The following is a 12416-nucleotide window of genomic DNA, read 5'->3' as shown; positions in this document are numbered from 1 at the left end:
GGGAATAATGTGGGATATATGAGAGATAGCGAAAGAAGGTGGGAGGGATAACAATGAAAGTGGGATATGGTGGTAGTGAACAAATAAGAGAGGGTACGTAGGACAGAAATACAAACCAGAAAGGGACAATGCAAAGAGATGTCAATTTTAGCAAACCAATATTGGGACACACAAGGCTATGAGAATAACCCATGAATGAGAAAGCACTCTACTGCCAAAAAAAAATATGAGAAAGCACTCAGAGTTCACGAGTGTGTCATACTTACTTCTTCTCACTTCTTGTGAACTTGTGAGTCCCACTTCCTTACCTTACTACTCCTCTAGCTTCAATCATTCAGATACAACCCAGACCCACTTATATCATTCTTTTCATGACCCTTCATATATTGGAGAACAACAACAGTATCCACTACTTAATACGGAATATAATTATAAGCAACTGCGATTAACAAATAGTACATCCTACAATTCCATACGTGATTAGGCCCTGTTCTTCTGAACTTTATTTGGCTGAACTGAACTGAACTGAACTGAACTGAACTTAATGGAGCTAAACTGAACTGAACTAAATTGGCAAGGGACTTCAAGGTCTATGATTTATGATTTAATTGACTAAAATATTTATATATTTGTAGATATGTTTACAATGGAAGATTGATTTGGCTAGTTTGGGAAATAGTGGGTATCTATCCATAACCATCAATGTCATTTAAAAGGTACTACGTATGTTATGTTTAATTACAATCAAAGTTTCACCAAACAAGACTGACATTATCTTAAGCTTGAAGGTATACGACTAATACCAATTTGTTCCCCCTATTTATAGCTCAAGATGAGACATGTACGTCAAATTTGTCAAAAGATGAGAACTAATTATGGACCAATGGAATATTTCTATCGAAAATGTGTTCTGCGATAACACGGCAAAATTTTAATACTTTTGATAGAACCCGTATGGCCACATGCAATTTGCATATAGGTATTGTGTTCGAATTTAAGGTATGAACCTTGTTGAAAAAAAAAAGAATACAGTATAAATCTGTAGAGATGGAAACCTGATAGGAAAAAAAAGGGTTACTAGAGATTTACAGGTACGCGTAGTCCATCGTAGCTCAATTGCACATCAAGTCCTTCTGTGTCCTTCAACTTCAATAAGTATGCGTTTATTTCTTCGTGATCCATCAGGTGCATCATGCCTTCAAATTAGTAGTCAACGATAAAGAAAAAAAGAGAGAAACCAGTGTTAGTGTTCATTACAGTCCAGTTTTCCATCTCTGGGATTTTCATTACGATGAATCAAACATCAAACAAAGCAACGGTTTCATAAAAAATAAAGCTCTGTTCATATTACAAGCTCGAAAACATACCAGTGAAAAGCGTTCTCTTGGGTTTGATTTTTCGAACCTCGTCCAATGCCTGCAAGAAAAATATGGAGAACAAAAATCAAACGATCTTGGTCAGGACAGAATTGAAAAATATACAACAAAACTACAGCGATAGAACCTACCCTTGGAAGTCCAAAATGGGTTGGAGTAGACCGTTCAGGTTTCAAAGCATCCTGATTCAGATAAGCAAATCATGTAAATAGGAAAATAACCAAGCAAACGGAGATTCAGAGAAAAAAACAAGAGGGAAAAGGGGGGTTACCATAATTAGAAGATCACAATCCTTCAAGAGTGGATATGTTTCATCCGGAATATCACTGACATCGCTGCAAACATTAACAGAAGTTCATTGGAATATAGATACATAGTATACTCGTACGCAATGTAATCCAAAAAATAATGATTTGACAGCAATACCTTATGTAACAAATGTTGCCAAAGCGAAAACCGAGAGAACGATAGCCTTGCCCATGCCACACAGGCAGCGGAGTAATCTAAAACCATAAACATTATATAGCCATGACATGACATGAAGAAAATGGAAAGAGGAAGCATACAGTTGTTATTTTACAGACCTTCAGATCATGCAAAGTGAAAGGCTCCTCGTCAATGATATGGAACTGCAACTCCGACACAGCAGCACCTGGTATAATCACACTTGTATCCACCAGATAGTAATGGGTCTTCTTCATCACCTGATATTATTCTACTAGCTATAATTAACTCAATACATACATGATAACACATTCCAGTGCAAAAAAAAGGAGCCACATATTTTATAATCAGAGGAACAAAATTATAAATTTGCCACTCTAATTGGTATATGGCACCACCTAAGTAATGCCCCATGATCTTGTCACTCAATGTGAGTGACATAATATAGACAAAGGGGAGAAACGAGTGGCAAGGACAAAAGATGCATCTGGATTCAGGACCTAAGAAACCAGCCAACCAAGATTTTAGGTGAATTCAGATATATGGATTCCTCAGCATCATTATACAAGTTTGTGAGAGAAGCCTATAAGTTTAAGCCAAAAAGTGGTGTCCTTCGTAATACAAGTTTTGATATAGGATAACAGCGTCCTGTCAGCATAGAGGAAGTATTCTTTTGAAAGATTGAAACCTAATTTATATTTCTCTTTTCTTTTTTCCCTGATCAATGAAGCTGTAGGTACAGCAGATTATCAGTTTATCACACTAGTACACCAATTCATCACCAGATAGATTATAAAAAAAAAGCATCATATGAATAAGAAGTAGTTACATAACAATTCGAAAAACATTTAGCATTTGGCTCATCATCTTACAATCCACAACATGCACTAAAGGAAAGTCGACTTTATCAGTTTAAGTTCGACTTGAGTGCAAGTTTTCATAGTTTAACTATATTTAATTAAATAGCAGAAACATCAAAGTTAAAAAACAAATGTGAACATTAACCTCAAAATCACGATTAGCGACATATATTGGAATAGAGGGCTGCACATTGTTTGTCCAGTCACGAAGATCATCAAGACCTAAATGGAAAAATAAAATAATGAAGGGTCAGGTGGTGATCTGATATGTAGTAACTATCAGGGGAGTCGAGTGAAAATCAAATTTTAGGAGTGTTCATGTCCGAGACCTCCAATAGCATCAGCATGAGAATGAGTAATAATAACCGCATCAAGTGTTCTTATCCTGGCAGAAATGCAACTAGTCATGAAAGGGGAAAAAAGACACTGGCAGATACATGTCTATTAAAAAAATCCATCACCAAATATTAATTACTTTGCAGCCATTAGTTCTAGTCAAGGTTGATGACCAACTTGGAGTCGAGATTTTAAGCAAAGAACATACAACATAACTGCTGTGGAAATAATAATTCTAGGGAATATCTCACCAGCACAAAGATGGTTTTAGATTCCCCTTCCACCCCACAAAAATAAGACAAACTTTAGATTTAAAAACCCCACTGCAGCATGTAGTAGTAAGTGCATGCAATTGCATCATATCCAATAAACCAGTTGCATCTAAAAGAGTGCATACATTTATTTTTTTGTATACGAAGTTTCTCCATGCTACACTTCACTCTTGATAAAACCTCTCTTTGGAAACTATAGTCACATACACCATCATAAGATGATCAGGAAGTATGTCACCATTCATAACATAGTATTGGATTATAACTGGATTTTTAGAGTGACCAAACATAAAATGAGTGATAAGGAAAGTGCGGTAATGCCATAGCCTTCAATTTTGAGGGGTTGGTATAATGTAACAGTGTTTTACAGATAGAGCCGTAGAGGAGTAGATTGTAAGTTGCGTGCCAACACTAATGGGGTAGTACATTTTGATAAAAATAACTTCATACCTGACACTGTTAACTAGCATGCCTAGTAAAAGGAAAAGTAAAAATAAAAAGTTCAACGTTCTTCCATGAATATCTCATGTATGAGCTTTCACAAACAATTGGGAACGGGGTGATTTTTAGATGTTAAGAAGAATTGGTCAATAGGAGATGGTGCTACTGCAGTATTGCTTACCCATAAGTAGGAAACCAGCGGAGAGCACTATGGTAGAAAAACCTGCATAAATTACAAGAAGCTCTTCAATGAATACAGTTGAAAGGAATTGGTGAATGATACAGTAGAGTTCATCAAGTAAAATCTAATCAAAATGACCACGACATCCAAATCAAAAGAAGTAAAATGTAGACTGCCAACACTCAGTTGCAAACTCATCAAATGAACTGTTTAAGTCACAGCGGTTTCTTCATTACCAAGTCTATGCATGGGCATTTCACTACCTATTAAAAAGAAAAAAGAAAAATTGTGCATGAAAATTCCAATCTGAATTATATGTAAGAAAAATACTCTAAATTACTTTAATATCACTACATCAGGTTATCAGCAAGTCAGCATAAATCACCTGAATGTACTGTAATCATAATACTCCAAGTATTTCTTTACAAATTATCTCTAACAATAGCTGAGAACTGACATAAACCCAATTTCAGTTTGATTATCATTTTTTGTTCTTTCAGGTGCAGTAGTTGAATGATTGTTATGTGTTCGACCACAAAATTACAAAAAGGAAGAGAACAATAACTTCGTAATTTAGATAACACATCAGTTTCTAATTCTTAGGATTTTGATAAACAAAATGTCCACAAAGGGAGTTCTAGAGATAACAAAACAACAATAATTGACTACCTAGTTTCAGAAACCAGATAATTTGTGGATATAACTGATTGTTCTACAAAAACATAACTTCGAACCACCAAAGAAACAAATCAGATATTGTTTGTCCCTCACTGACAAGGCGCCTCAAATAACAACTCATAGGCACATCAAGCAACAAGGTCAAAAGAACCTGTGTGCAGATACTTAGGTAGGTGTACATCAAGAGTACAACAACAACAAAGTCTTAGTCCCAAAATGATTTGGGGTCGGCTAACATGAATCGTCATAAGAGATCGTCATTGTGACCAATCAAACCAGAAAGGAGCGGGAAGTTAAAAAAATAAACAAAGAAGAGGGAGAAAGTGGAATTAATGAAAGTAAAATGAGAGGAAAATATACAGAAAAAATATGATAAGGGATAATAAAAATAAGTAAAGTTTAAAATAGATAAAATAAGTAAAATAATTACATTTCAAAATAGCATAAAAAAATTTAAAAAAAAAAAAGGTTTGCAAAACGCAAGAATTAAAAGTAAGAGTCAAAATGGAAGATGTATAAGTCAAATAAAGTCATCAACGTATATTCTCTCCCTCCACTCTTTCCTATCCAACGCCATATTTTCCTCAATCTCCAATAGGCTAATATCGTGCTCAATCACCTTCCTCCAAGTTTTCTTAGGTGTTCCCCTACCCCTTGCAATTCTATCACTTTTCCACCTTTCTAGCCTCCCAACCGGGGCATCACTTGATCTTCTGCTTACATGCCCAAACCATCTTAAACGATTTCCATCATCTTAAACTCAATCGGTGTAACCCCTACTTTCTTCCTAATAATCTCATTCCTCAAATGATCCTTTCTTGTATGCCCACACATCCAACGTAACATGCGCATCTCCGCCACATTCATCTTGTGCAAGTGACAATGTTTCACTGCCCAACATTCCATGTCGTATAACAACGTCGGTCGAATTATCGTGCGGTAGAATTTTTCCTTCAATCTTTGAGGCATGCCTGGATCACATAGGAACCCCGTGACACTTTTCCACTTCAACCAGCCTGCTTTGATTCTATGAGCCACATCGCCATCCAATTCTCCATCCTTTTGGATAATAGATCATAAATAACGGAACATTTCATAACCTTGAATTTCCCCATCTAAGTTAATTGTCCCTTTCTCTCTGTCTTGGACTCCACTAAACTAAAGTGCGGAACCTTGATGCACTCCAATCGTAATGGCGAATTCTTCGGTTTACCAACACTAGTTCGCACACTCGTGCTAACTCCTTCATACATGTCCTTGATGATATCAATAAACTTCATCGAAATTCCTTTTCTACTTAATGCCCACCAAAGGATTTCCCTCGGTAACTTATCATATGCCTTCTCCAAATCAATGAAAACCATATGTAAATTCTTCTTCTTATCTTGATAATTCTCCATTAGTTGCCTTATAAGATAAATGACCTCCATAGTCGATCTCCCAGGCATAAATCTAAACTAGTTCTCCGAAATCTTCGCAGTTCTCCTTATCTTTGCTCAATAATCCGCTCCAAAAGTTTCATAGTATGACTCATTATTTTGATTCCTTGATAGTTGGCACAATCCTGGACATCACCCTTATTCTTTGTACAAGAAGATGATAGTACTTTTCCTCCACTTTAATGGCATCCTATTACTTTTAGCAAGAGTAAAACAGAAAACTAATTGGAGGATAGAATCAAAGAGAAGCAGCTACACAGTAGTCAGTAATTTAGGTAAAGGAAAACGGAAAATTAAATACTTCGATATTATTTACCCAAGACAATGATCCTGAAAATGCAGAACCAAAATGCTATAAAATACAAAGCATCTAGAGCTAAATCACTTAAATGACAATTTCAAGGTCAGAAGAAAGATGCAACTCCTTAACTATAGGCGCAGCATACTGTAGCAACAAACTGGTTCATCAAAAGAAAATGAGAAGGAAAAAAAACTACCTAGGCACAAGCCGCCTTTAACAGTTTGGTGTTAGTTTACTTTGACCTTCTGTTTGTTGTAGTGCTAGGGAACAACTAACTGATATACCTAGTCAGCAGTCTACGAAATTAAAAAATTACTGCAATATCGTCACCTTTCCTCTTCCCAAGTATCCCACTATATGTGTCACTCAGCTACACTCCTTCTAACCACCTAGCCCAAATCTCTGGGAGCTTCAACTGCTGTAATTTTCTCCTACGATTTACACTTCTATCAACAGTGAACTGGAAATATGATATCAGTTAAGAAGCAAACTTACTTTCCAGCATCGATGAGAACATTGCGTAGCCCAGAAGATCCATTGTAACGGATCAGAATGCTTGTGTTGAGTCTCCTATTTTTGCTATTTGGATCCGCTGCTTTCTTGCATACCTGGAAATTTAAAATGGAGGACATAATTGGTAACTCCATTCTTGTTAGAGAGACGATATAATTGATGGATTTAATGTTATCATGGTCTTACCGGACAATTCTTGACAGGATCAGTCAAGCAGCTTACGCGTGGAATGCCCTCGCTTGTTCCTGTTCCTACAAATATAATTTCAGACTGTTCTCCTGAAGGTGTCACCAGATTGCTGCTCGTAGATTCTACAGGTGCTGAAAATATAACTCATATTAGCATTCACCAAACAACCTTCAGTATGTTCCATTAGGAAGCAATATCTAACTAATGTTCTCTTCTAATATTCAAGTTTCAAAAACCTGATTATGGTCCATTCAAACAAGCACGGAGACACAAAATAGTTGTCCGTAGTATGAAATTTCATAATTCAACAGTATGTAAGTAAGAGCAGTCATTAGATAAACATACCAATATCACAAGTCATAAATATTAGTAACACAAGGAAGAGTAGAAGACTTTCATATTATGATTACTAGACACCACAAAATTTAGAATCCTGAATCTTAAAAGCTTCTTCACAGGGAACTTTTCGAAATTATTACCACCGGATACTCTTTTGCTTTTTTTTGTTTGCTTCCAATTTCTTGTTTGAACTAATAAACCAATCAGCATCTCTCGCTACTTGCAAAAAGTTTAACTGGGAATCTCATACACACCACAAAAACACCTCTCTAGTCTGTAATCATCAAATACCTTATTACTCATCATGAGAACCTTAAACCCTTAAACCAAAATCTGGTCCAAAATCTCTAAATATACGAATTTCCTAATCATCTACTCCAGGCAAAGAATCTGAAAGATATAGTCTCCTCGTTCTGCCACCTCTTAGTGTGTACCCATGATTTATTTGATTCATCATAGATCAAATGTCAACCAATTTTTATGATCACCAATTCACCATCCTCTTTTACATCAAATTTATTGCACTAGCATCAATCCAGCCTCTCTAAACCCTTCACAGGTCGATCAAACATAGTTCCAAACCCTATACAAGTCGATCAAACATAGTTCCAAACCCTATACAAGTCGATAAACACAGTATTTTAATCCCTCCGCACACACAAGTGAGTGCTGGGTAATTGAGGCAATGCTTTATTGAACAATCACAAACATATCCGTGGAATCATTTTCTATTCAATCTGTTGCTCGACTCACCTCGATAAAACTTACATATCATTACAAACTACTACATATATGAACATAAACTAAAATACCAGAAAGAAAATAATTGGACATTGACATAAAGGAAAAATCAATTATTAACTCTTACCAGAATGTAGAGACGATTGAAAAGTTCGTTTAAGGAGATGATGGAAAGATAACCCATTTCTGGGAACTGAAACTGGGAATATGGAGGGAGAAAGTTTGAGTCTTTGATTTGCAAAATTAGTTAGAGAACATTGAACTGGACGAACTGCACCCAGAAATGCAGCCATTTTCGTAATTGTAAGTCCAAGTAATTAGCAGAAAGAAGATTACAAATTAATTTGTTGAGGGAAACCCACAAACAAAAAACTGGGTTCTTTGATCTCCCTCTCCCGCTTCTGCGTTCTCTATGCCATTCATTGTCAATTTGCCTTTTCACTTTTTCTCATTTGTTCCTAAACGTGCGGAGCTGAACGACGTCGTATGACTCAATTTGGCCACCCGGGAGATGGAGATTTTTTATTTTTAATTTTTTTTTAAGGAAAATTTGGTATCTATCTATCTATCTCTATTATATAAAGGAACAGCTGAGGGCATAAGAGTAAAACTACTTTTTCGTGTCCCCCTGTGAATTGACGAAATTACCCCCCTAATTAAACTCCCCAGCCTTTCACTCTCACATAATCACACATAGTTCGGCGTCCCCGACTCCCCCCTTCCTGCTCCCTCCCATTTTCTCTCTCCTTCCTCTTCATCTCTTCGATCTTCTTCCTCTAATCCTCTTCCACCAAACCCATCCTCCATTCCAAACCCTAAATAATTCGTGTCTCTTTCACCGCACACGCAGACTCTCTCTCTTCCGCCTCTCGCCTTCGCCATCGCCATCACCATCACCATCAGCGTCTGATCTTCTGGAGATGCGGGTGAGATTTCAACAATTTGTTCTATTTTTTATTTATTTTTTCCAATTGATTCTGGAGATTTTGTTGATTTGATGTTTTTTTCATTCTCAGTTCTTTCGATTTCAATTAATGAGAATTGGCAACTGCACTCCGTCGCTGTCTCCGCCCTGAGCAGTTCCGCTCTTTTCCTGCCTTTAAACCGATACTATTTCTCTCTATATTACATGAACTAGGGTTTTGATTTGTTTGTTTCGTTGATGTATAATAATTTCTTGATCTATTTATAGTCATGAATGATCAATTGTTTCTTCATTTTACTATCTTCAAGTTTGGTTTTGATTTTGGTTTTAGATGACAATCATTTTCAATACTGGTAAATTAAGTTCCAAATCACGCTCTTTTTCTCTCTTAGGTAAATCACTCAATTTCTTTCATTTCTTAAATCTTTCGATTTCAAATATGTAAGATTTTGGGGTTTCAATCTTTTTTTTTTTTTTTTTAATTTTGCAGATTTTATGATTTAAATTTCTTTCAAAATCAAGGATTCATTGAAAATTTACCAGTATTTTCTGCAATTTTAAGTTAGATTTTTTTTATCTGTTTTTATTTTCTTTTGGGATTCTGCAATTTTGTTTTTTTGTGTGCTAATTTTAGTTTTTTTGTGTGTGCTAATTTCCTGATTTTGGAATTCACTAATTGATGTTTAATTGTGCATTTGGGGTTCGTGGAAAATTGTGATTAATTTTAACCATTAGCTCATTTTTAGAACGTATGTAATGTTTAACTTGGTATTCGTTTCATTTCGCTGCCCCCTTCAATTCGTCTCATTTCGCTGCCCCCTTATATATGCATCCGAATCTTCTTCGTCTTATTTCTCTGCCCCCTTCAATTCGCTGGAATTCGGCTGCACCAACTGAAACTGTTGTTGATGAATCACATTTTATCATCAAACCCTCAATCTCTATTATATCAGGTAATTAAGGTTTTTGAATTGGGGATTTTTAAAATTAATAAATTGATTGAATGTTGAAATTTGAGAATGTCATTATAAATAAATTGACATAAATGTCATTATAAATAAACCCCTGATATTGGCATTAGATACATCAAAACGACCATAGCAGATTCGCATCTTTATCCCTGTTAGCTGCCACTTCCACCCTACTGTATGCAACTGCTATGCATATTAACTAAGTGGGCTGCATAGAAGTCTCAGTTTTCGTTCACGCCTCTCTTTGTTAAGTAACTGCCTTTCTAGACCTTTATAATGACAATTTTGTTGTTCAAATTGGTAGGAAGTGGTACAAATGTTCGAGAATGGAACAAAATGAGTTCCAAAGAACTTGGATACATCAATGATTCCTGAGCCTACCAAGGTGGCCCTTGAGAAGCTGAAGAAAAATGGTACTGTATTTTGTGATAATTTTGCATGTTCTGTGTTATGCTGCTTACATATCAGAAAATTGGTATTTTAACAATTGTGATGTTCCTTGGATTTGCTTGGTTGTATTTTAACAATATATCTTCTCTCTCTCCTGTCTTATTGATTAAGGGCTTAAGTCGTATTGATTGTTCGCTTAAGTCTTATATCCTAGAAATTTAAGATAGTCATGCATGTTAGTTCGTCACTAAGTAGTCATTTTATTCATGTCTCATGATTATCTTTTCTAATTAGTCATGTCTTTACTATGCAGAAATTTAAGATAGTCCAGAAAAGTACATTTTGAGATAGTCTAGAAATTTAAGATAATCATGAGAAAAGATAATCCAGAAATTTAAGATAGTCATGCATGTACTTTACTATGCAGCTGTAACAAGTTGTATTCCTATTATTCGATATCTGAACTCAAAAAGCAGAAAATCATGCACACATGTATTAGACACCTAGGAACATAAGAAATTTGCTTCCAAATAAGACCACAATGAATAACCTGTAAGATTGAAGTTGATCTCTTTGAAAACATTGCCAACACTTTGATCTTCTACAGACGTCATGCCTGACATTGATGCTGGACTGGGATGGTCTATTGGCTTCCGAAATTTTTCATGATGCAGGATTTGCAGGTGAAACAAAATTTGAATCATTGATCTTTCTAAGTGAGCCACTAAAAAAGAATAGCTACATAAACTTGGAATATAATGTTGACTTACATTCCTGTCACTGAAGCTTGACATAATTGTGGGTCCATTCATTATATATTTTGTTGAATCAAATTAATTGCTCTCTGTAGAAATCCATCGACTCAAGCTTTCTGCTAAACAACATCCTTCGGAAAGAGAGGCTATGCTTGAGACTGATCTTCTCTCGCAAATTAAACCTTTCTTTCCTTTGGTCTTTACAATCAATTGGAAAATTTTCAAATGCCTCATGCTTCCTTTTAATGTACGTGAGTCCCAGGTGATCAAACAAATCCGTCCTCTAGAAGAAGCTTCCCAAATGACATTCCTGATAATAGAGTTGACAAAGATCGAACCAAATTCCTAGGAGATGGTTGGCTGTAGAGAACATTGTTGATGTATTATATGATGGTCAGTTAGCAATGTCTCTTCACATTCAAAATGACTTTGGATATCAGCTGGTAAGATATCAGCTCATTCTTTTAAATCTTTTGCACTATTTTCCCCTTTATATCTTGAAATTCTTAGAAGCAGGGTTTGGGATTGATAACTGCTGACTTGATTGAATAACCTTCAGAGAGAGTTAAAATACTATTCTTTGGGTATGCATTTTAATATGTAGTTTTTTGGGTTAATAGATGTGAGTTGGTGGGTTTTTTTGTTGAAAGAGTGTTTAATTTGTAAGTGTTTTATTTTAATTGTTGCAGGAGTTCGTGTTTCATCTACTGAGTTCATATAGTTTGAAGAGAAATCGTTGTTGCAATACGGTTATACGGAGTATATAAATTTCTTTATCTATGGCAAGACGACACGTGTAAAATTTATAACACGGGTTCAGAATTTAGATTAATACGAAGTATATGTTTTTGTTTCATTTTGTTGGATTTGACCCAAGTTGGATCTGTATTTAATTTTTGACACCAAGGAAAATCGGTGATTGCTTATCTATATTGTTTTATTTTTTTTCTTTCCTTTCTTTTTACAGTGTCGTTTGCCTTCAAAATTAAGGAATTGATGCGTAAGAAAGTTTATATGTAATGGAGATAAAACTAATGTAAAATGTTTATTATTTTGTATTATTATGTAAATTCTTACATACATATTCTTGATTGATGCAACTGTTGTGATTAGTTAAATATGAACTTAGATTGCAAAATTGTCCTATAGTATGACTTTAATATTTTTAAATATGAACTTTACGAATATTTTCTTGCCTAATATTTGTTGTAATTAGTTGTAATAATAAAATATTAAGTTTTTTTAAAATTTCGCACGCATCGCGT

General features: G+C 35.2%; 1 protein-coding gene across 1 annotated transcript; it reads right to left on the bottom strand.

The window, feature by feature from the left end:
- Window positions 1-916: 916 nt before the first annotated feature.
- LOC110785842 (putative hydrolase C777.06c) lies at window positions 917-8545 on the bottom strand. Its single transcript, XM_021990353.2, has 12 exons — window positions 8238-8545; window positions 7028-7161; window positions 6824-6936; window positions 3911-3952; window positions 3010-3065; window positions 2826-2902; window positions 1961-2080; window positions 1803-1879; window positions 1648-1711; window positions 1508-1558; window positions 1368-1416; window positions 917-1196 (listed from the first exon to the last, which is right to left on the bottom strand). Exons 1-12 carry the CDS (start codon window positions 8401-8403, stop codon window positions 1078-1080), a joined length of 1068 nt encoding a protein of 355 aa, XP_021846045.1. The 5' UTR covers window positions 8404-8545; the 3' UTR covers window positions 917-1077.
- Window positions 8546-12416: the final 3871 nt, after the last annotated feature.

This window comes from Spinacia oleracea, chromosome 6 (assembly GCF_020520425.1).
Source record: "Spinacia oleracea cultivar Varoflay chromosome 6, BTI_SOV_V1, whole genome shotgun sequence".
NCBI classification, from domain to species: domain Eukaryota; kingdom Viridiplantae; phylum Streptophyta; class Magnoliopsida; order Caryophyllales; family Amaranthaceae; genus Spinacia; species Spinacia oleracea.
The sequence above is the reverse complement of the archived record's forward strand: the minus strand, read 5'-3'. Positions and strand labels throughout refer to the sequence as shown.

Excerpts from the sequence above, each read along its gene's own strand:
- LOC110785842 (XM_021990353.2), bottom strand. The coding sequence starts at position 8,403 with ATGGCTGCATTTCTGGGTGCAGTTCGTCCAGTTCAATGTTCTCTAACT. Across the intron at positions 3,953-6,823 it reads GTTCTCATCGATGCTGGAAA|GTTTTTCTACCATAGTGCTC; the intron begins GTAAGTTTGCTT and ends TAATTTATGCAG. Across the intron at positions 1,559-1,647 it reads ATTGTGATCTTCTAATTATG|GATGCTTTGAAACCTGAACG; the intron begins GTAACCCCCCTT and ends TATCTGAATCAG.